Genomic DNA, 26,494 nt, shown 5'->3' with positions numbered 1-26,494 from the left:
ACTGTGTAGTGTTGATGTTAGATCTATGTAGACGTAATACAGAAGCCTGACTTAAACAAGATCCAGTTAGGAAAATTTTATTAAAGAGTAAGTAGATCGACAGGTGGTAGGATAAGTAGACAGATAAGTGAATAGATATTTAGAAAAATAGATAAATAAATTTGGTAAATGGATAGATATGAAGATAGAAGATAGATACCCAGATAGATAGATGTTAATTGAAAAAATAAAAAAGCTAGCTTGTCAGCTGCAATTTATGGTAAAGGATGGGAGTTGACTCACATTGTCAAGTGATAAGGCAGCACTGCAACATAAGCTTATGCCACAGGAAGTTCCTTTAACTGGCACACTCTTCGTTCCATCCTGTCCGTCTTCTTGATTACGATGTCTCCTGAGTCAGTCCAAGTGTTTGCAAGAACAAAACACTGCATTGCTGTCTTCAAGATGGACATTCTGATAGCTGTAAGATCTTCATGGATTGTTGTGGATAAGCCTTTCAGTTTTGTTTTCCTAGTGAAGACATCCTGCTGTGACCAATAAGACACAAATTTCACTAGGATACGCCTTGTTTTCTCTGGTAATCAAGGTCCTACTCTGTGACACCTATCAATGTCATTAAGTCTAACATCTGCACATACTACTTTGCACACATTGAGCACTAATTCATCACAGTTTTCGTTCGAACAATCAGGGATGCTGAAATTTCTTACATTATTTCTCCTTCTGTACTGCTCCAATGAATTGCACTTGGCATCCATATCCTCCTTCAGTTTGCGGATTTCTGCCTCCTTCTTACCATGTTTTTCACTTAACTCTGAAAATGCTTTGATGTTAAAATTTAAACTCTTTTCAAATTCTTTTATAACCACTTGTGTCATGCGTGTCGAAATGGCCTGCACAATTTTTTCAAAGAAGCTGTCCGAGTTAATGAAGTCCTCCAGCACGCACTTCACGAGGCAGTCTACGTTGGCAGCACTGGTAGTGGCTGGGCTTCCAACTCCATTGTTTCCCCATTTCCTTTACATTGCAAATTTGGAAGAAAAAGATCAATACCAAAACATATGGGTATATCGATTTGTAAATACAAACTTAAAACTTCCGCAAGTTTCTATCACTTCCACTGATGTATAACACCTTCAAATCTCTTGATTACTGTGAAGCCTCACACACTGACATCCGTCACTAACCATTTCATCAGATAGGTTCGAAACTCAACATGGCGCGGCTCGAACAGTGTCACGTTGCATTCCACATTTACACAAGGTTTACCTACATGAGCACATTTAATAATTGTAATAATAATAATGAGCACTCGAAGGAGTATTAAGTTTAAGTGAATTTCACACTTTCCTGCATTGAGTCAGTGTCTTTTCTCTTTTTACATTTTACGAGGCAGTGACTATCGCACACGGCATTACATAGTAAACAAACACAGTCATTTGTTGGGTAGTGGAATTTTGTCTATATGCATATTTTGCTGTGGAAGCCATACATTTAAGCGAATAGAAAACTGAGAACGCAATATAGGCCTCACCATTCCCCAACAACACAGAATATACAATAGTAAGCAGATCAAAACATTGAAAATTCGATCGAACAGTCGCTACTGCCTGCTATATGCTATTCATATAGCTATTGAAGATATCAATTACTACATATTTGTGATCACCCTTGGTTTTGTTAATGTTTATTCAGGTTTCTTTACAATTTATTCCTGGCATAAAAGACAAAAACTGAAAAATGTGCTTCTATCAACGGACAAATAAGGTATGTCCATTTTATCTGGTAGGAGAAGGAATTTGCAGATTATTTTCTGAATTCCCTGGTATTTACTGGTTTTCCCACTATTTCTGGAAATTCCTGACATTCCCCAGTTACAGGTATTCCATACGGGTTGACACACTGTTAATCCCGTATTTGTTTGGTGAGGCCTCAGTCTTTTTATTTTGTTGAAAACGTGAAAAAAGGTTCACGACAGTGTGTTGCCAAGTGTGTCTTTACTAGCTGATGTGATAGTCTCCTCTTGTCGTATTAGTCAAATGGGGATGCTCGTGCTAAAAGTTGGCTAGAGGTTCAATGTTGAAATCGAATATTGAGGGATGTGTGGTGAAGAATCTGTAACGAGAGGAGGATAGAAGAATTTTTAAGATTAGAGCAAAAAGGGTAAAATTTGACGAAAAACCCTGTGTATAAAATTACTCACCCCGTCGACCTTTCAGGTGGGAACTAGTTGCCTTTGCAGCATCAGAACCAATGACAGTTGCACTTCTTGTATTGTATCTGTGTGATATTGATGGAAGGGGGTGTGGTGGAGGAGAGGAGATGGGGGGAACATTGAGCTTAGGCGCTGCTGCCTGTAGGCTGAACATTTACAGTGATAATGGCACAAACTTCTTTGAAGTAGCAAGAGAAATCAAGGCCTTTCTGCAAAACAACCCTCAGAAAACCAACTCTTCACACAATTGCAGGCATAGGATTGACATGGCATTTCATCCCTCCTGCAGCATCACACTTTGGTGGAATCTGGGAAGCATCTGTCATGAGTCTGATATATCACCTCAGAAGAGTGATGGATTCTTATCGCTTCACCAACAAGGAAGGTACCAATCTTATAACAAATACATCCTCTCACCAAATATTTTATAGACATATCGTAATTGTGTAAATTGTCGTTTGTGAACTTACAAGTTTCCTCATTTTTATAACACACATTCCTCTACTTAACACCTTGACTACAGTAATCAGGATCCTGATTTTTATCACTTAGGCAGGAGATCACGGCTGATGATGCCCAAAAAATGGGCGAAACATGTCCCCTTAAATTAGTATTACAATATATAAATCTTAATTTTAAGACCCCAATGCATATTGAATACATGGATTTCAACAAACTTTTGTAACATTTTGAATTAATATACATTTCAATATAGACCAGTCATGAGATTTGTAACATATAATTATCTGAGATTGTTATAAACAACCCACAAAGTGAAAATAAAGTCCACTGTTCGTATAGGAGTTGAACCCTCTACACCAATGTTAGATTAATGTTGTGTAGGAAACTATCAACTCATACAGTATAACGACTATAAATATAATCGTAGATCAAGAAGGCCATCTTCCTGTTGGCGGAAGACTGCAATACTAGTGGAGTATAAAATTTAGAAATTCTGTATCATCCCACAAATATAATTATGATGGCGGAACACCTTCGACTATTTCATCCTGACATTCAACTCTCTGAGAGACAAGTTTAGGATCTCATCAGCAAGGGGGACAGAAAAAAGCGACACTCATACACGTCTCAAGTGTTCTATGATGAATGCAGATACCTTAGAACAATTAATGTGAAATATACAAATGGTGCCAGTAACCCAGAATTACCCATTCCTTAAAACTGCTGGCCAAATTCTAATGAAAATTTGTGTGAAATCGAACAAGACCAGACTCCCTAGCTACCAAGGCTGTCTACATATACATGATACCTGATCTCACCACAACATTTCTCTCTGCACTTTATACACTTAGTTGTCATAGAGGTCAACCCCTGAACATTTAACGCAATTACGGCACAAACTTCTTCGGAGCAGCTACAGAAATCAAGGCCTTTATGCAAAACCACTATCAGAAACCATCTTTTCACACAACTGCAGACATGGGACTGACATGGCATTTCATCCATTGTGCATCATCACACTTTGGTGGAATCTAGGAAGCAGCTATCAAGAGTCTGATATAACACCTCAGATGAGAGATGGATTCTTATCACTTCACCAACAAAGAATGGACCATTCTTACAACACATACTCACATCCTATCACCAAAGCTAAATGATGACCCTTTTGACATTTCTTACTTATCTACATCCCATTTCCTTATACGAGAGCCAATTACTACACTCCCTGATCATGATTATACTTCCTTTCTCATCACAACCTTGCCCACATAGCTATATTTTCAGCAGCTAACCCAGAACTCCTGGAAGAGATGGTGAAATGATATCTCAATAAATGGGCAATGAAATACCCCATAGCAACGTAGTCATACCGAAAGAAGATGACACTCATGCTATGAAGTGGACGATGGCAGTGATCAAATGTGCATCCTGGTAATGATGAATTCATTCGTGCAACTAATGTTCAGGTGAGTAATGGTAAACTTACAAGGCCTATTCACAAACACTATCCCTTATGAAGTATGAAACAGAAAGGCAAGATAACTCTTGAATGGCTTATTTATTCATTGCATGTTTAAGTAATATAGTTCCGGGATTATCTGTGGAACGCAGGGAGGTGTAAGAAGGTGTCAGCTTGAATGGGTCTATCTACGATATGAAAGATTAATTTAAACTTTAAAACAAAGGTTATCTTTCTTTTCAGATCTCAAATTTAACAAAATTCTTCAGTAGGTCAAGGAACAAAATGTCAGGTACAAAATAGTGAACAAGAATAGATATCCAAGGGTTGGAAATTACAAGTTTTGAGCTTCCAGCTCCAATTTACAAGTTTACAATGTCACAAATGTTGCGTTTGATTAGTTAACGAGAGATATGTCCCAAGAAGAGTTCAAGAGCACCTTGCTTCAAAGGTTACACGTACGGCCTTCCAAAGACCCCACTTAAAATTGCACCAATATCAGACAAGAGTTTTACATGCTCTTTAAATTCAGCCAAGGAGGCTGTGCTTTTAATTCCTTACAGCCTACTCAAGGAAACATTACACAATACCTTAGAATTTCTGGCATCTCTAGGCACAACCTACAATTTACAATTCCTTTTCACAGGGATATCTGGTACACATACTACTGGGCCTTCATGGAAAAGAACAACAGGTTATATTACTGCCCCAAACTCAAAATGTATGCAGTCGTAAACTTGAGCTCCTTGAAAAACAAGTTTTGAAACCCTACTTGATCTTGTGGCCCAATGATGCAGAGGCTAATTCTACACAACTGAGGTGACTCGAAAGAGAAGTCGGAGACAGCTACAGATATAGAGAACTGGTGGCCATTACCTGGGCTGATGTTCTGCCTGCCAAAGAATTAGGCACCCCACCTCCTGTCTTAACACACACACCCAGAAATTTGACGAGAATAAGACAAGGTAACTAGAAAAGGCCGCGGATTTTATACCTAAGGGGAGGGTTCGAGAAGGCTCTGGGCTAAATCCGACCACACCCTCCCATTTTATTTGATACTCCAAAAGTTACAAGAAGCTTATGATTGACTGAAAAATAAATACAGAAAATTTGTGATTGGCCAGACTTCAAAGCTGGCAGGAAGAGAAGAAAGTGTTGCAAAACACTGAAGTATCAAAATAAATGAAAGTAAATTTAGTTGAGAAAACTTATAAACCCAAAACTTCTATAAATCATTAATTATTCCACCTTGCACCAGAGTGCATGACCTCAGCTTTATTTAGGGATATGTATGGAGAAAAATTCAAACTTTTTGATGTACACCAAAACAAAACAAAGATAAAATAACACATTACTCAGTTATTCAGAAGTGAGGTCTTCTGATCAATGTCCCAACTTTATGCATTAGCGATTTCAAGTTTTGTTCGACAGACAGTGTTTTTTAAGGCGCTTGTTTTAAATGTTTGGGGTTAAGGTGCACCTCCCGATACAAATATTATAAGTCACAATGGACTAGTACCATCACAGACCACATTAGGGAGAAAAATCATATTTTTCACTTGCCGAGAGATGGCTACAATGTGTGTAGTATACAAGCAAACAATCACAGGAAACATGCATTTCATTAGCAACTTGTATCAACAAATTACTGTATTATTTAGAAAACAATAATTAATATAATCAATATGATAACAAAGGTGTTTCATTTGGAAACAACTAGTAAAATATCCTGTAACAGTAACAAAAGACTGTATCTTTCAGCTACTTTGTGTTCAAAACTAATTTACGAATTAAAAACTATTAGTAGGAATGATACTAGCTACAAAATGACACAGAGTAGAGGCCTTTGGAATAATCTAACTGCTGCACAATTCATAACGCAAGATCGCGGAACAACTTGAAGGAAAAGTGAAAACTAGGTATGTAAACAGTCAATCTAATAAAAAAGTATATCATCAGTAGGACTGTCAATCATGTGCACTAAAAAGATGGATCAAACCCAGGTATCTGTTGAGCCATTTTCTACCCACTTCCATTATCTGACGATGGCTTATCAAATTATGTACATTACCTCAAGAGAGTTTTCCTGCAATGACTCTGGCTCGGTTAACTCTGATTTAACTTCTTCTTTCAGAGCTATCACTTCTGATACATGTTCAAAATTTTCCTGAAAAATAAGATATATTAGGTATGCTCATAACACACATCTACAAATACAGTAACTAACAAATGAGGATATTATTTCATTAATTTCCATTATTACAGTTACTTTACAGCGATAATGGTACAAACTTCTTCGGAGTAGCTAAAGAAATCAAGGACTTTCTGTAAAACAGCCCTCAGAAAACAAACTCTTCACACAACCGCAGGCATGCGACTGACAGGGCATTTCACCCCTCCTGAGAGCACCACACTTTGGTGGAATCTGGGAAGCAGCTGTCAAGGGTTTGATATATCACTTCAGAAGAGTGAAGGATACTTAACACTTCACCAACAAAGAATGGACCACTCTTAAAACACATACTCACATCCTCTCATCAAATATGTTTTAGATGTGTCTTTATTGTGTAAATTGTCATTTGTGAACTTATAAGTTTCCTCCTTTTTATAACACACGGTCCTCTATGTAACACTTTGGCTAGAGTAATCGGGATCGTGATTTTAATCCCTTAGGCAGGAGATCACGGCTGATGATGCCCAAACAATGGACGAAAGATGTCCCCTTAAATTAGCATGACAAGATGTAAATCTTAATTTTAAGAACCCAATGCATATTTGAGATTGTTGTAAACAACCCATGGAGTGAAATTAAAGTCCACTGTTTGTATCGGAGTTGAACCCTGTACACAAATGTTAGATTAATGTTGTGTAGGAAACTATCAACTCATATAAAGACTATAAAAACCAATCATACATCAAGAAGGCCATCTTCTTGTCGGCGGAAAACTGCACAATACTCGAATACTAGTGGAGTGGAAACATTACAAATTCTTTATTAACTCACAAATATAATTATGACGGCAGAACACCTTCAACTACTTCATCCTCGCACTCGACTCTCTGAGAGACAAGTTTAGGACCTCATCAGCAAGGGGGGCAGAAAGAAGCCACACTCATACACGTCCCAAATGTTCTAAGTTGAATGCAGATATCTCAGATCAATTAATGCGAAATACACAAATAGAGCCTGTAAGCCCGATATACCCATTCCTTAAAACTAGCATAGACTATGCTGGCCAAATTCTAACAAAAAACTATGAGAAACTGAACAAGACAAGGCTGCCTAACTACCAAGGTTGTCTGCATATACATGATACCTGATCTCACCACAAAAACATCTCTCCGCACTTTATCAACATACTTCTCATAGAGGTCAACCCCTGAATGTTTACAGCAATAATGTCACAAACTTTTTTGGAGCAGCTACAGAAATCAAGGCCTTCCTGCAGAACAACCCTCAGAAAACCAACTCTTCGCACAACTGCAGGCATGGGACTGATGTGGCATTTCATCCCTCCTGCAACACCACACTTTAGGTGGAATCTGGGAAGCAGATGTCAAGAGTCTGATTTAACGCCCCAGACAAGTGATGGAATCTTATCGCTTCACCAACAAAGAATGGACCATTTTTGAAACACATACATCCTCTCACCAAAGCTAAATGATGAACCTTTTGACACTTCTTACCTAACTACAACCTATTTCCTTATAGGACAACCAATTACTACACTCTCTGATCATGATTATACTTCCTCTCTCATCACAACCTTCCCCACGTGGCTATATTTTCAGCAGCTAACCTAGAACTCCTGAAAGAGATGGTGAAATGAATATCTCAATAAATGGGCAATGAAATACCCCATAGCAACGTAGTCATACCAAAAGAAGATGACACTCATGCTATGAAGTGCACGATAGCAGTGATCAAATGTGCATCCTGGTAATGATGAATTCATTCATGTAACTAATGTTCAGGTGAGTAATGGTGAACTTACAAGGCCTATTCACAAACACTATCCCTTACGAAGTATGAAACAGAAAGGCAAGATAACTCTTGAATGGCTTATTTATTCATTGCATGTTTAAGTAATATTGTTCCGGGATTATCTGTGGAACGCAAAGAGGTGTAAGGAGTCAGCTAGAATGGGTCTATCTAAGATATCAAAGATTAATTTAAACTTTAAAACGAAGGTTATATTTCTTTTCAGATCTTAAATTTAACAAAATCCTTCACTAGGTCAAGGTAAAAAATGTCAGGTACAAAATGGCATACAAGAATAGAAATCCAAGGGTTGGAAATTACAAGTTTTGAGCTTCCAGCTCCAATTTAAAAGTTTACAATGTCACGAATGTTGCGTTTGGTTAGATAATGAGAGATATCTCCCAAGACACAGTTCAAGAGCACCTTGCTCCAAACGTTACACATACGGCCTTCCAAAGGCCCCACTCAAAATTGCACCAATAACAGACAAGAGTTTACATGCTCTTTAAATTCAACCAAGGAGGCTGTGCTCCCAATTACTTACAGTCTACTCAAGGAAACATTACACAAAACCTTACAATTTCTGGCATCTCTAGGCACAACCTACAATTTACAATTCCTTTACACAGGGGTATCTAGTACCCATAACACTGGGCCTTCATAGAAAAGAACAACAGGTTATATTACTGTCCAAAACTCAAAATGTATGGAGTCGTAAACTTGCGCTCCTTGAAAATCAAGTTTTGAAACTCTACTTGGGCTTGTGGCCCGATGATGCAGAGGCTAATTCTACACAACTGAGGTGACTCGAAAGAGAAGTTAATGCGTGATTTACAGGAGAAGAAGTTACTAAATCGTAGTCACCTCAAGATAAACTGAAGGGGAATTCGAGAGGGTAACACACTCTCCATCCCCGATTTACAGTTTAAGTCTGTATGAAATTTTACATTAGCAGAATGTAAGTTTACATTTTCGAAAACAGGTGATTACATAGTTAAACATTAGAAACTTCCCCTCCTCTGAGTTTGCAGAGATAGCCACAGATACAGAAAAATGGTGGCCATTACCTGGGCTGACGTTCTGCCCGCCAAAGAATTAGGCACCGCGCCTCCTGCCTTAACACACACACTCAGAAATTTGACGGGAATAAGACAAGGTAAGTAGAAAAAGCCGCGGCTTTTATACCCAACAGGAGGGTTCGAGAAGGCTCTAGGCTAAATCCGACCACACCCTCTCATTTTATTTGATATTAAGAACTTACAAGAAGCATATGATTGGCTGAAAAATAAATACAGATAATATGTGATTGGCCAGACTTCAGAGCTGGCAGGAGAAGGAAGTGTTGCAAAACAGTGAAGTATCAAAATAAATTAAAGTCAATTTAGTTGAGAAAACTTATAAACCCAAAACTTCTTTAAATCATTAATTATTACACCTTGCACCAGAGTGCATGACCTCAGCTTTTTGTAGGGACATCTATGGAGAAAACTTTTTGATGTACACCAAAACAAAACAAAGAAATCCAGTCAGTTTAGGAAACTTTAAAATAACATATTACTCAGTTATTCAGTAGTGACATCTTCTGATCAATGTCCCAACTTCATGCATTAGGGGTTTCAAGTTTTGTTCGATAGATAGTGTTCCTTAAGGCGCTTCTTTTAAAATGTGCGGGGTTGAGCTGCACCTCCCGGTACAAATATTATAAGTCACAATGGACTAGTACCATCGCAGACCACATTACGGAGAAAATGAATACTTTTCACTTGCCAAGAGATTGCTACAATATGTGTAGTATACAAGCGAACAATCACAGTAAACAAGCATATCATCTGCAACTTGTATCAACAAATTACTGTATTATTTACAAAACAATAATTAATATAATCAATAAGATAACAAAGGTGTTTCATTCGGAAACAACTAGTAAAATATCCTGTAATAGTAACAAAAGAACATATCCTTCAGCTACTTTGTGTTCAAAACTAATTTACGAATTCAAAAGTATTAGTAGGAATGACGCCAGCTACCAAATAACATAGAGTAGAGGTCTTTGGAATAATCCTAACTGCTGGACAATTCATGACGCAAGATCATGGAACAACATGAAGGAAAAGTGAAAACTAGGTATGTAAACAGTCAATCTCATAAAAAGTATATTATCACTAGGACTATGAACCATGCTTATCGCATGTTCCACGATTTGACATTTAATTATGTGAATGGCTTCCTTCAGTTTTGTCTTTCAATGTTTACATGTGTCAGTCTAATGACGTCCAGTAGGGAGCAGCACACGCTATGTTTTTATCTGTAAGGTCGTTCGTTTTGCTGAGCGATAATTTTTACTCTGTGGAATTCTTCTGCTGTTCTATGTGGGGCAGATACTAACAATGGCTGCCGCTATGTTTGGTGTGGCATTTTTATGCCTCAAATATTCATTCAATGTGTTCAAGCCTGGACATTTCACGGTAACTGCTATTCGTTTTTACCATTGATAATCACAGGTACCTGATAGTTGGTTTATATTTAAATTTGGTGACGAGTTATTCCCGTATGTTACGGTCGATGGCATACATCCTTCCGCTCCGTCATACGATGTGCTTTGAATGAATGTATTTGTGGCCTTGTTGTTATAATTGAAAAAGGGTCTCTGTGGTTATGATTTGGTGCACTGCGTGCTTTAATACTGCGTGATCCTCGTGATGTGCCCCTTGTCTCGACCGCAGGAGACACCAATCCAGGTTGTACAAGGCGCAACATGCCAGTGATGTGAATAAAGTAATCTCCAATTCTGACCTTATGTGTAATTGCACGCCGCACGCAAACATTTGAGTAATTGAGACCCACTGATAATGACCGTGGAGTCACAATTTATGGTTTGTATTTGACCACGAAATCTGAACGGCCGTTCGTGTTTTATTTTCCCGATACCCTCATTGTGTGTGCGTGAATGTGGTATGCATGTGAGTTCGTATGTGTGGGAGAGGAAAGGTTGATATGCCGGTTGACCTGTTGTATTTGTCTTTCAAATTCTGCGCCTTGTTTGGTTTTCAGCGCAGACCTATATTTATCTATCATTCATGGCTGATGCTCAGCTTGAGTACCCGCCATGTTGGTTTCATATTTGCACATGGGCGTACCTATTGTATTCTTTGGGTCTTGTCTTGGCTTTGATTGGTCCATGGAGGCTGTGCTCAGTCTCATCTGTCGTTATTCTTATCTGCCTTTTGTTCTCCGGCACGGCTTATTGTTATGCGAACTTTTCGCATTGTTAGTTGCCTAATGAATACATGATGCAGTGCCCTGGATATTCGAATCTTGGTAAAACGGGCGACCTAGCTGAATAGTTTATGATGAAAGGAAGCTGCTGGTATTGTAATAGCGATGTGTCGAGGAGCAGTGAGCATTTTAAATTACGTATCTTTTTTTTTGAAGAGTAATAGTGAGTTTTCACACCATGTTTCAACTATGTGAGAAAGAACAAGGTACGTCCATCAGTATTACGATGAATTTCCCTATTTATATTGTGTGATTTTCTTTTCTTGCTTTAATTTTTCTCTCATATTTATTTAATAAATCCCCTGGTTTAAACCATTTCTTCTTTTATTTCTAATAGATGTAGTCTTGCCCTTGTTACCTGATTACAAGGGGGGTTTTCAGCTCAGGGTTATGTATGTGCCTTGCCCGGTCGACACGATCCGGGCCTCAAATATTGTTCCCCATGAATATTTCACTAAGTTATTGCTTGGATCGCTGATTTATGTAGTGATAGATGGGGATGGTGTGGCTCAACTATCAATCATGTGCACTAAAAAGATGGATCTAACCCCGGTATCTGTTGAGCCATTTTCTACCCATTTCCATTATCTGACAACGGCTTATCAAATTATGTACATTACCTCAAGAGAGTTTTCCTGCGATGCCCCTGGCTCTGTTAACTCTGATTTAACTTCTTCTTTCAGAGCTATCACTTCTGATACATGCTCAAATTTTTCCTGTGGAAAATAAGATATATTAGGTATGCTCATAACACACATCTACAAATATAGCCACCAACAAATGAGCATGTTAATTCATTAATTTCCAGTATTAGAGTTACTTTCAGAATTTCACTAATGTTTAAGGAAGATTTCTACCAGCAGAGGATTGTTATAACCAAAGGCTGTACTGAGAATGGTGTTACTATTCTTGCTCACTCCTTATGTCAGAGAAAGGATGAGACTGAGAACAAAATATAAAATGCAAAACATTTTCTAGCCATATAAAAGATATACTACCAGGGATGGAATTGGGGCTATCTCACACAGAATTTAGAAGTAAGCAGCCATAGGCATAAACACTAAATTGTATGAACTGTTTTCATTTGTTTAATCATATCAATCAAATCATAAAAGTGGTCTCAACCAATTAGAAGCGTAACAACATTTCTAAATGATTTTTTGTTCTCAGCATACAGTTTGTTTATAGACAGATTAAAATAACTTGATATAATGGAATCACACTCCCAACTATGGTTTTGCTGAGATCACAGGGGCTACATAAAACATTAATACAGTTCTGTTTCAAACAACATATTTCAATGCTTCCAAGTGTAAAATAAAAAAACAGTCATATAACAGTGAAAGATGTGATGTCGCCGAAAGTCAAAGCAGCGAGAAATGAAATATTTTAGTACTATAAGCATGTTATGCAGTGTTTTGTGAGGAGCTGAGGGGATGAGGACACCATCAATGGAGAATCAGCAGTGTTGGAGTGTATATCTGCAGTTTTAGAAAATCTTTTATGATCTACTATGAGACATTTAGATTTCACTCTTGGATTCATAAAACCTTGTCAGCATTAAAGGGGGGAGGGACTATGATTAAAAGCTTATGTTATAATGTAAGTTACTAATAAAAGTCAATTAAAGTAACAAGTTCTAGAATATACCAACTTAACACATTCAATACAGAAGAGAAGAGTAGCTGAACTAAGGAATGGATGAAAAAGATGCACAAAAAGGACAGGGAAATAAGGACAAAGAGGAAAGAAAAAATTCTGTTCAATGTGCCTTAAGTAATTAAAGTGTCAGAGTCCACTAAGAAGTGGCATATAAAAGAAATTATTCTCAGATATCATACATTCTAAGGCCCTTAGACATGGTTCTCTATAAAACATAGAATCTGACCTGTATTTGAGGAATAAAATGAGCTAATCATGGTTCTGTCTTTCTAGAAGAATTCAACATCTTAGCAAAATACTTATTTTGAGAGAACGTACATTCAGATTTTGAGCTATTTTATCTCTCGTATGTCATAGGGAAATCTGCTCGTTCCTTAAAACACATAAATCTTCCAGCACATTGTGGATGTGAGAGTAACCCAGAATAATCACACCTGTGTTGACATTTTGTTTAGCAGACTGGTGTATCCAGGCTCAAAAACACTAATGAAAGATTTGTGATTTAAATTCTTCTACACTAATTATGGTAGGAGTAATAAATTTTAACATGTGGTGCTAATGCTGGTGCAGTATTGTAGGAGGATATTAGATTTTTTTAAAGTACGATCGGCCAACCATCCTCTATTATAATCAGAGAGGAAAAATAAATAAGGTGCAACCCCTAAACCAAAGTAATTTCGATACTGACAGTAAAAAGTACAGACTAATCCAAACCCAACCTTAAGTTCCTAAGAATTGGCAGCTTTGTGTAGTGCATTGTGGTGTATTGCCAGACAAATAAACAAAACAGAGTTGTACTACGCATAGATGCCCATTCTGCAATTGGTGACTGCTGGTGTTAATACTGAGGAAGCACATAGAAAATTATGCCCCTGCTAAACTCATTCAGCTATTAAGGGTTAATTTCTGACCTCTATAAAGTTGTCTGGAATGAGACTTACAAGTGATGCAGTTGTTTTTCCTTCAAGCCAGGCTGGTTCCTCTTTAATCTTTATTTCCAGGTCCATTTCACACTGCACTCTGAACTGAACAACTGAAGTAGTTATAAGGTACTGGGATGGTTGATAACTTCCACTGACCTTACACTGAAACATAAGCCAGAAAAATATATTACGTTATTGATGTCATTGATACTTATGGTGTTTGTCAACAGACTAAGCAACAACCATGTCATTTTATATGACCATCAATATTATGATCATACAAAAAACCAAAAATTTTACATGACTCGTGATATTGTGATCATACCAATAGGACCTCAAGTCTTCTATGACTGATACTTCGATCAAAGCTAAGGACCTGCAGTTTTACATGATTTCTAAAACAGTGATCACTTCCATAGGAAATATAATTTAACTTATCTATCGATATCAAGATCATAGTCAAAGGACCCCTAGTATTACATGACACCTTATATCGTATTAATAGCTATTTAACATACAGTTTTATATGGAACTGAAACTGCAACAAGATGATTTTTTTGAAAATTCAGTGACTGTTCACCTGGGTCCATATACTGGAATCTTCCTACCATTTTTATCCTTTGCAATCAGCTTCAAAACTAACTGAACAAGTTCACTGTTCTTTGAGATATGTTCTATCAAAATTCACTTCCCAGGATCAAATTCTCCCAAACCATTCTCCTCTCATTAAGCTTATTCACTATCTCTTTATTTGAGACATATTGTATAAATCTGATCAAGAACTTCTGATAACACAGCATTTAATACGCTTCAACTCTTGTTTTTTTTTGGCAGCAGTTATTATCTGTGTTTCACTTCCATACGGTATCATACTCCTTAGTCAGTGTAAACATAATTTCAAAAGTTTTCAATCTGTTGAACCTAAAGAACATGATGGAGAACAGATGGGAATTTAGGCTGGATTCAGTGATGATATTTATCGTTATTGCGAAGGCATATGTCAGTGTACCATGGCAAGTGGTCTCAGATGCATTGATAAAAAAGAAGGCAGGGAGAGGTGAAGAACCAATTATAAAAGCCATGAACGAAAAGTGATTAAGTAGTATGAATACTACGATAGGACAAACAAACTGGTTCAAAGTAGAAACAGGACTTCAATAAGGATGTGTTTCATCCCCTCCAATCTTCATTATAATCATGGATGAAATCCACAAGAGTATACAAAAAAAGGTGGGAACCAAGGAGGCAAAGGCCTTCCGCGGTATAAGTCTAGGATCCGCCGCCACAGGCGAGCACGGGCTCCGTGGCTGCTGCTCGTGCGTCTATATGACGTCATGTATGACGTGTTTAGCGAGTTGCTGTTTGCAAACATGGCGGATAATTCGAAGGAACGTGTAGCAGCCGCTAAATGTATGAATTAATGGTCTGGTATATTTAGCTGTTTGAGACTGCGTAACACAATTCACAGCCACTAGATTGGCACTAGATTGGGTTAAAAATTGACTAGTTGGATAGTGAAATAGATATTAACGCCGCGATATGATGGGGCTGACTTGATTTCGCGAAAACTTTACGAATATTAAGTTCGTCCGGCAAGTAGGAAAAGCACTCATCTGGTTTGCTTAAGTCCGGCTAGTGGCAAAACCATTGGTCTAGAGACAAGCAAAAGGGGGTCGGTGGGCATAAGCCCCCATGTTAGGGCCGCGAAGCGGCCAACAGCCTCTAGCATCCTTTACGAAAGCAATTGTGATTCACCGAAAACCACTTTTATTTGCTAGTTGCTTTACGTCGCACTGACACAGATAGGTGGGACAGGAAAGGCCTAGGAATGGGAAGGAAGTGGCCGTGGCCTTATTTAAGGTACAGCCCCAGCATTTGCCTGGTGTGAAAATGGGAAACCACGGAAAACCATCTTCAGGGCTGCCGACAGCATTACTATTTTAGCGCGGTGATCCACCGAAAACCACTGAAAGTGACAGGTTAGGTTGTGATCCACCGAAAACCACTGGTAGTGACACATTAGGTTACGTTTGGTTAGGTGCGACAGCATTACTAATTTAGCGGGGTGATCCACCGAAAACCACTGATATTAGAACTTCAGTCTATGTCACGCATCATTAGTACCATGGTTACCGCTTGCATCGGCAATATCTACGCGCGGTATGACTATCCTTGACCCGAACGTAGTCAAACACAGAAACACTACGGTAAGGCCAGCAATAAAATAGAACACACAAGAGTCACAATAGACAAAATAGGACAGGAAGCGCAACTAGCCACCCACAGAACGTAACCTTAAAATCAGTAAACTACTTACCACAATAAGAAGTAGGTGACACATCAAACCAAGTAAAATTAAAATCCAGTATCAGATGAGTAATTCACTTGAAAGAACAACACCAATGTTTTGATGTAAGGGTAAGTAGAATTTTATTAGAGAAAAGTTAAACCTTCCAATTAGTAATAAGAAAACGCCCACGTAATAAAATGGAAAGACTAGTAATCAACATGAAATAAAATTATTACCGAGAGAATAAATTAATCATATTTAAAAGGTATTAGGGGGCCCCACTATACTAGAAGTAATGTAATAATGAAAAGGGTATCAGCTAAAAATAAAGAAACAGCCTTAAACTAATAAAAACCACATGAACCACCTAGTCCTAGTCAAGAACAGGTCTTACCAGGAACCCAGAAAGAAAATTCACCTTAAACACTACGGACAGGGAGAGTTAAAAATTGTAAATTGAATTAGGAAAATTCAAAACAAAGGTACAGAAAAGGGGAAGCACCAAACATTCAATAAAATAGAAAGGAAACGCAGGTAATCAAGCCCAGAAAGGCAAACAAGGAACCAAAATCCTTCATCAACAGAACATGTTTACGTTAACAATTACCGTACAACATACGTTGTCATGGTAACAGACCCACGCTCAAAACAATGCAAAATCAAAGATACACACCGAAAGAAAACTAGGAACGAGGCAAAAGGTAACTATTTAGGTAGTACGGACAAAGACAGAAGAAAAAAAATAAATAAAACCGGACCCCAGAAATTAAATAAACAAACCGGTTCTTGGTTAAGGCTAAGTAGTTCAAGTTAGACCCAATAATGATGAGCTTAACAGCAGAGTAAAAATTGGTATTATATCATATTCCTTTTTCCTCTTGAACAATTTAGAATGAAATTTACCATACGTCCAGAACAACGTTACAAGTTTACATCACCATAATAGCACGTGGTTAAATGAATATGCTTTTAAAAGGACATACTACCCAAGTTTCTTTTTTTTTTTTTTGAAAACATATCATTAAAATTTAGCCGAGAGTGAACAAATTTTAACCATTAGAGTCCAAGACACGTCTAACACTTCCGAACAGTTTTTCTTTTTGGGGTTTCAACAATATCGAAAATAGAACAGGAGCTTGAAGCCACTCCGCGTCCCCATTTAAGACCCTGGTTCCCAAACGCAGATAGATAGATTTAAATCAAATACATACAGTCTGTGGACGTTTTCACCATGAATGAGGTATCACCTCATGTTGAGGGCTAGGAGGAGAGCCCTCACACACGTAGTATTCAGCCGTTCTCCATAGTTCCAAGTAAAATCTTCATCATCACGAGGCACCTACTACACGCGTCCATCACCAACCAGACCCCAGCACAAGAATGACTCTCTCGCTTCGAGCGAGCTCCAACAAGCTAACGCTCTCTGTCCAAGATGAGCTCTCATTGATCAAGGAGCTGAGCATCGTAGTACCAGTTCTCGGCACAGATGTCAGTACGTACAAGGAGCCCTTTAGATCAGGTCGTTACACAGACCAAACCGTTACCATAAGGTGGTAGAGAATCGTAAAACTAGAAGGAAATAAGAAATTCAGCGAACTGAATACACAGAAACTTGTAGTAAGATACTAATTTCCACAGGGATTATCCCAGGTTCAAAAACGTTAGGGGGGGGAAGAAGGCGATTAAATGTGAGACCTCGGTGACAGCCACCCCCTCCGAAGCTTTGCTTATCCAGTACATATCTTCGGCACTGAGGTCAGAAGTAAGAAAAAATTTTCATTATAGTCCAAAATTAAAGCGACCACAAGTACCACGTTCCACATAATAAATATCCAGTAAGGCGGTAGCGCTTTAGAATCACTTTCTACAGCATTAATTACAGTCAACACTGAGTTCAACCTTTTTCACAATATTTTCAGCCTTCCATGCACAAGGTTTCAATAGTTTACACGCCACAGTTTCTCTTAGGAATCGGTCCATCACAACCACAATTAGTTTGAAGAAGTTGGTAGAACACAGTCTAATTAGAATTACACCTTCGACTTAGTAGACTCCCAATAGTTTTAGGTTTTGATTACAACTGCTTACACGGTGATGATTACACCACGACGAAAAGTTCACCCTTAGAGTTCATGAAAGGTTATACACAAGGCATACATAGGGTTTCCTTCCAATAATTAATTAGAAATCTCTCTCGGCTGTACATTTTACATCAAACTTTGAAATTACCATATCAAAGTGAGTACTAGTTTTCGGGTTCCAGGTTTTAAGAAATGCAACATCTTGCATCCTTTCCAAATTAGATTAAAATGCCCGACAATACGAAGATACCGCGAGCAAACAGGAAAAGGAAGAAGAGGGGGAAAACCCTCAAGATTGGTGAAAATTTTTTTTTAACCAAAGACAAAGATAAATCTCATAATACAAACTTAAACTAGTAAAATCATCAATAGACTCAGGTCTAGAGCATACCTCCAAACTAAATTACACAAGAACACAAATTAGGCAAACCAGACAGGTCGCGAAAAAAATAAACTATCAGCACCAAAAATCACCAGAACACCATACATATTAAATCGACACAGGCAAGGTAAGCTTAACCCACCACACTCCAAAGGTGGATCTCAAATGTTAAGAATACAGCACTTACCTGAATATACTAATGGTTCAAAACGCTAAACAAAAACGTTGAAAATGGATAAGTAGAAAGGACGTAACGTCACCCAAGTTTCCCCCACCAATACAGGGACCCACCAGAAAGATAATCAATTCACGTACTCCATCGGAGAACCCTTACCAACAATAAGGTAAATCCTCAAAACAAATAACAATACACCAAGATTCAATCCCCCAAAAGAAAAGGATTTACATAAACATACACGAGACGGGAAAGGCAGGAAAGAACAATTATCGAAACAACAACAGACTGAGATCCACAGATCAGTGAGCCAATGATACATTAAATTTTAAGAACCCACCATAATTCAACCCAAATAATTAGACCATAAAGGAATGCAGATTTTAAATCATAGTTAATTGACCTCGCATAACCCTGCAAGAAAAGACTTTTCAAAGAAAAGAACGCACCAATCAGAGCAACTACCGACCAGAGCATGAGCATAGTGAAGCCAAAAATGAGTTAATGGTAACTGTCTTTCCAAGCAAAGACACCATAAGTAGAATGAGTTGGAGACCTCTAGTACTATCAGGTGTAGGGAGCGCAACAGTTTGTCATCGACAATCATTCCACAGAGGCATACTAAACAAGGAACAAACTAATACAAAGGGAATCACTGTTCAAGGATTGATGGATAAGGTTTCAGGAGGACATAACTTGGGGTCACATAACCAACCCACACAGCAAGAGGAAAAACTAAAACACTTTCCACTATAGTACACCCAATCAAAGAGAAAAGGTATTAAGATACCTCAATTAGATGACTACAGGGGCCAGAAAACAAATAGGCAAGATGACTCCACAAGCGACAGCTCTCAGGTCGGCAATAACACGCTCAACTATCCTGAACGCAGAACGGAAAGCAGGTAAATCAACAATATCTACTAATGTTAGCAAAATATCTGAAGGGAAAATAACCATAGAAGGTAGGTTTAAGAAAATTGAGTTTCACAAATATCATAGATGGAAACAAGGAAGACATCAGAACAACAGGTTATGCGGGCAACCTCAATTTTCACTCACCAAGTCCATAACATACTACACGAGTGGTAGACACAATCTACATTATTAATTCCCATCTTCCTACAGACACAATGGTTCAAGAAAGGTGCTTAAACACCCACCAGAGTGCAATAATACAAGAAACATTGCCTCACAGAAATCCCACAGAAGCACCGGTAACCAGCACCAAGAGTCAACACAACAGGGTCACTTTACAACCACATGCCACACAGCATCTTAACCAAACATGGTGCAATACCACACCACCACCAAATTCAGGACTAGCAAACCTACCACTTAGGTAAAAGAAGATAACTTCTCAGGATTCAAGTCCATGCCTTGACTACACTACTCAACATAATATCAATAGATGGAAGATGGTTACAGTCAACAGCCCTACATACACACCACAACTCGCCCAGAACGGTAAGATCAACAATAAGATACCAGATTCAAAAAAAACTTCAGTATCATAGTGATGATAGTTATGCGCGGAATAAAATGTCACAAGACCCGTGAATACCATAGAGGACAAACTTCCACTACTAAAAGTAACAAGGAAGTTTTAAATCAGAACAAAATTTCAAAAAACAATGAGATTAAATTTTCAACATAAGGAAAACCATAAGTTAAGTAAAGAAAAAATTGAGATTACTTACAATAGAGGTACTACTGTCAGTACTTAGAATAATTACCAGAGGGCAACGTAGCATTAGACATGAAGAGGCCCAGAAACTAGTTGCTAGAGATGGAGAAACCATAAAGATCCAAGATCCATGCACGAAGCAAACGGTCTACCAACCCCGACACAGGTTAACAGATCACCCCACGACTAACAACCCCCTCAAAGGATATGACCAAAGCTAACTTAGTGCAGCGACTGATCAGCAGCAAGTAGAAGGGTTAATTTTCGAAGCTTAATCAAAGGATACTCAGGGATAGTTATCATAGAAAATCGATAATAGGCCATAAATAAAATTCAGAATAAGATTTTAAAGCTAATTTTCCAAATAAACCTTGCTACAAGGGATGGATGAAGAAACAGAGTAAGACTAATTTCCAAGAGATAAATATGGATAAGATCACCCAAACCAGAAACAAGACAAAGATATGAACAGAAACTATTCCATGATTAAATTAACCCCCAGACAGTTAAAACTCAACCAATTTTTTTTTTAACTATATTTTATAACAATCACCCAGGTGACGAGATTAAAACGAGCAACCAATAGTCCAGAAGGCTACCAAATGGACACCCTGGACAGGAGGATAAATACATATCAACAGGACACGATCATAAAACTTTTGCTATCCCAAAGTGTGAGCAGCAAGAAGACCGAAGGAAGTCTCCGAGTATCTGTTATCCAGTCCTACCCACACCCAAAGCAGATTTGGTATGATATTTAAAAATTTAAAACCCCGAGAAGATAAGATATAAGGAGTACAGTTGGTAAGAGGCCCCCAAGAAACAGTCATGTGACAGATACCACACACCACCAAACCACAAAGTTCACACCAGAAACAATACCAGAACTAAGACAAATAGAAACATAACAAACCTAGCTTTAAAAATCATAGAAACATGTACCACAATGAAAACTCCAGGTAGAATTAAATTACACTTAAACAGAAGGATGATATTTTACTTTTAATTAGCTCACAGAAATGTAGTTCTCAGCTGTATGTCTCTTTCAGTACCTTAGAACTTCACAAAGCAGAGACCAAAGGAAGGGAATTAGGAACCAGTACTGTACATTAACCAGGTTTAACTTGTGACAGGTGGACTCTCCTAATCCTTTTTGCAACCGGATCACTCACTAACATTGATACCGGGGACAGAAATTGCAACACGGTGCAAGGACCTTGATACCTGGGTGCCAGTTTGGCGGAAAACTTATTAACAGCTTTACTGACTGGGTAGCATTTTATGAAGACTGTATCACCAACCTTTACCTTAGTTGTTTTCCTACCTAAATTGTACCTTTTCTTGGTCTTCTCATATGAAACAGACAGATTTTTCTTTGCTTCGTCCCAAATCCTCTGGACATCGAGAGGTTTAGATAGATCAGGCAAAAGGTCATCGATGCCTAGTACATTTGACATTGGGGAGTATGGAGTGTAGGAAAACATAAGGGACATGGGCGTTTTCCCATGAGACTCATGAATGGCAGAGTTAAATGCATGAGCTAGCCAATGTAAACAGGAATCCCACTTAGCCTGGTTATGATGATGGTAGGCTATCAATGCGGACTTCAAATTCCTATTTACCCTCTCAGCATAGGATGGATTAGGATAATATGGGGTAGTAGTGACATGAGAGATGCTCAACTCGAAAAGGTATTTTTTGAACAGATGACTAGTAAACCCACTAGCGTTATCAGAGACAAGGAACTTAGGAGGACCAAAAGAAGCAAAGATATAATTTAGACAGTTAATAGTGGACCGAGAAGTGGTAGACCTAGTTGGAATAAGCCAAGTGAACCGTGAGAACGCATCGACACACACGAAAATGTGCGTGTTCTCCAAAGAAGATCGAACCATTGGTCCCACATAGTCGATGAACAGACGTTCCATGGGACGTGAAGCTTGTGAGGACGACAACAAACCCACACGGTTGTTTAGACAGGGTTTACTTATGGCACAAACCTTGCAAGTTTTAATCATGCTTCTGATGTCACTGTCCATTCTTTTCCAGATGAAAAATTCCCTAATTTTCTGCCTAGTTTTGAACATTCCTAGATGACCTCCAATGGGACAATGGTGGTAATACTTGAAGATGACAGGTACCAGTACCTTGGGAACAACAATTTTGAAACAATGGTCTCCTCGTCCCTTACAACATAGAACACCTTTGACAAGAGAATAAGGTTTTACAAGAGTCCCATTACCAATTTTGTTCATGATTTCATTCAATTCAGGGTCAGATTTCTGGAGATCTTCGATTTCATGGTATAGCAAAGGTAGCTCAGAAAGAATGGCATTGACTGTAATCACGTTACCATCATCAAAATTTTCAACATTAGATTTTATCTCCGGACAACATTCTGCTGAGACTATCAGCGATGATATTATCTGTACCCCTAATATGTTTGACTTGAAAATTGAAGGCAGAAATCCTAAGAGCCCAACGGGTGATTCTCCCAGTTCTTTTGGGTCGGTTCAAAACCCACGACAACGCCTGATTATCCGTCTCCAGGTCAAAATTTACATGTTCGACAAAGGGCCGAAATTTTTCGAGAGCAAATAGGACAGCAAGGCATTCCAACTCATAAATCGAGTATTTGCTCTCAAGATCATCGAGGGTTCGGGAGGCATACGCAACAGGTCTACGACCATCCTCGTACTCTTGCAAGAGTACTCCGGCAATAGCTCTTCCAGATGCGTCGGTCTGAACAATAAAGCGTTTAGAAAAGTCAGGAATTGCCAAAACAGGGGCGTTCGACAGGGCGAACTTCAATTTCTCAAAAGCTGCTTGTTGGAGAGGACCCCAGACAAACTTAACATCTTTTCGTCTTAAATGGTTGAGAGGAGCAGCAACCTCAGCGAAGTTAGGAATAAACTTCCTGAAAAAGTTAACCATTCCCACAAAACGGGCAATGCCTTTGACATCTTTAGGAGGTTTAAAATCACGAATTGCTTGGGTCCTGGATTGATCAACTGAGATTCCACTCGAAGACACAATATGTCCAAGAAAAGACATACTTGGCTGGGCGAAGGTTACCTTAGAAAGCTTAACAGTCAAGCCAGCTTTCCTCAAGCGCTCAAGGACTTCCCGTACATGAATCACATGTTCTTCAAAGGTTTTAGAATAGACAACGCAATCATCGAGATAATGAAAAACACATTTAAATTTAATGTCAGAGAAGATAGTATCCAGCAAACGTGTCAAAATTCCAGCACCAGAGTTCAAACCGAAAGGCAATCTGACAAATTCGTACAAATTCCAGTCAGTGATGAAGGCAGTTAGTGGAATGGACCTCTTGGATAAAGGAATTTGATAGTAGGCCTGGTTAAGGTCCAGTACTGTAAAAAACTTTGCCCCAGAAAACCACCCAAAGCAAGTGTGCAGATCAGGTAACGGGACAGACTGAAGGACCACCTTCTGGTTTAATTTTCTATAGTCCAAAACAGCCCGAAAGCCCCCAGTGGACTTGGGAACAAGGAAAACAGGAGAGGCATATGGGGAGCTAGAAGGTCGTATAACCCCTTCCGCTAGAAGTTTTTCAATAATCTTTTTCAATTCCAGCATACGTGGAGGAGAGTCTATATGGAGGGGATCTCACAGGTTTGGTATCAGTTAGTTCGATATCATATTCCATAACATCAGTTACCCCTAGTTTACTGGTGAACACTTCAGGGAATTCGCTGCAAAGTGCACGAATTTCATCAGCTTGTTCCTTACTCAAATGATTAAGTTTTAATTCCTTAACATTGCTAATTTCATCAGGGACTGACTCAGAAACACAATTCGCATTTAAAGTACCCATAGAGCCATCAGACAAGTTAAATTTATTAGCAGGGGAAAACTTAAAGAAAAATTTCCTGTCTTGAAGGTCGAGAACAAGTCCAGTTTTGGACAAAAACCCAGTTCCTAGAATCAAATTACACGAAAGATTAGAAACCACCAGGCAGGACACTTTCCAGGTGAAATTTCCAATTCTCAATTTCACCCTAGCAGTCCCTAGAATTTCTACATAATTACCATTAGCAGTAACACACTTTACATCAGAAGGTTGTAAGGACGGTAACTTACAAGCATATTTCATATTGGAATACCAATCAGAATTAATTAAATTTACAACGCTCCCAGAGTCAATCAAAGCCATCAATGGTTCATTATTCACTTCTACACTGGTGAAGGTTCCTACAGAGACAACATTTCCACAAATTCTGTTACAGTTACGAGGACAAACAACCGCATCAGAGTCCCTTACATTCTTAAAAGGTTGAAACATTCGAGACCGGTTTTTAGGTTCTAGTCATTTATGGCGTCTTTGAAATGAATTTGGGCAAACATTTTTAGTGTGCTGCTTAGAGCCACAAAGATAACAACAAACATCACGTCCATTACTCTTAGACGGGCAGGAATTCTTTAGATGTTCCGTAGAACCACACACGAAACATTTTTTTGTTTTCAAGTTACAAGGTACATTAGCATAACCAGTACAGTTAGAAATGGTAAGAGGAGGGGGAAGGTGGGCAGGCCTGGAGGCGTCTCCGTGCTTTACATCCTCAGCGAAGGTACACGCAGTCTCGAGTTCAATGAAATTAGTAGGACATTTTACAAGGGAAAGGTAAGATCGATAAGCAGGAGATATACCTTTTAATATGCGAGTTACCATTTCTTCCTCAGGAACCAAAATTCGAAACACTTTACAATAGAACTTTACATCAACAATGTACGTTAGCAAATTTTCGTGAAGGTACTGAGTTCGAAAACAATACTGAGGGATGAGACTCTGAAGGGCTAAGGAGGGGATAAATTTGTTAAGAATTGTTTCATGAAATTCATCAATTTTACACCTCTGAGAGATAGCGTCGGAAATTTCCTTTTTTAGAATACCTTCGCAATGGGAAAATAAGGCCCTATACATGCCTACCTCATCAACAGAGTATACACTAGCGGATTCCTGCAATTCTACAAGGAACCTTAAAAATCTAAGGCACTCCTCAATTGAGTTTACGGAGAAATTCTTCACACCGTGAAACAGCTCTTTCAAGGAATTATGCGATGTACCACTTAACCGTGATAAAATAGACTCAAGGACAGGAGAAGTTACGCAGCATGCACCTTGAATAGGAGGAGATAAATTTTGAATTACACTTTCATTATTATAAGGAGGATTAGTCCTATCCGTAACCGACAAGTTCTCCATTTCTCTACTTGCAATTATTATATCAAGTTCAGTAGAAATACTGGACGCTAATGTCAAAAGTCGGGTGCATTCGCTAATGAATTCCCCCTCAGGTTTCAAAGTAAGAAGATCTTGGATACGCCCCGAGTGGTGGTACACTCTAGCCTTGAGTCTACTAATCTGAGACTTCGTAGGTGGCGTTTCAGTAAATTCTTTAAGAATTATAGAAATTTCATTTAAGGAAGAATTAATTACATGTAAAAACTCACCAATCTTCGAGATATCTAATTTAGATAGGTTAAGAGGCACCTTGAGATGAGCTGAAAGTAAGGCGGCACACTCAGAGACAGTACCCACTGGTTCCAAACCTCGGATCGCAAGCTCATACTGCAACTCCGACTTGCGAAGGTGGTGAGGGTGAATAACAGGTCGGGCCATGCCGAAAGACAATATGAAACAAAATAAATCAAGGATGGAATAAGATGGTTGCAATTCTTTTACAAAAGTATATTACGTCAGGTTAACACTATGTACTTCCTTCAATTAATTACCATCTGATACTAGGTAAAACAAAGTCAAGTGAGGATGCAAATAACCTTCGGGTAGGTACGAGCCACAGGTCCATGAATCAAAGGAACACAGCTCAGCTACCACAATACTGACCCGAACGTAGTCAAACACAGAAACACTA

General features: G+C 38.6%; 1 protein-coding gene across 1 annotated transcript in view; it reads right to left on the bottom strand.

Annotated features, from left to right (window-relative positions):
- The window catches only part of LOC136886666 (uncharacterized protein PF3D7_1120000-like), an 89,848-nt gene extending 63,607 nt beyond the window's left edge, over positions 1-26,241 (bottom strand). The window contains exons 1-4 of the mRNA XM_068230790.1: positions 26,113-26,241; positions 13,998-14,141; positions 12,015-12,110; positions 6,208-6,303 (exon numbers count right to left, since the gene is read on the bottom strand). Coding sequence (XP_068086891.1) covers positions 6,208-6,303; positions 12,015-12,110; positions 13,998-14,141; positions 26,113-26,241 — 465 coding nt within the window. The remainder of the gene's footprint in view (positions 1-6,207; positions 6,304-12,014; positions 12,111-13,997; positions 14,142-26,112) is intronic.
- Positions 26,242-26,494: the final 253 nt, after the last annotated feature.

The sequence above is a fragment of the Anabrus simplex genome, chromosome X (genome assembly GCF_040414725.1).
Source record: "Anabrus simplex isolate iqAnaSimp1 chromosome X, ASM4041472v1, whole genome shotgun sequence".
Taxonomy (NCBI): Eukaryota; Metazoa; Arthropoda; class Insecta; order Orthoptera; family Tettigoniidae; genus Anabrus; species Anabrus simplex.
This window is presented reverse-complemented; position numbering and strand designations above follow the sequence as displayed.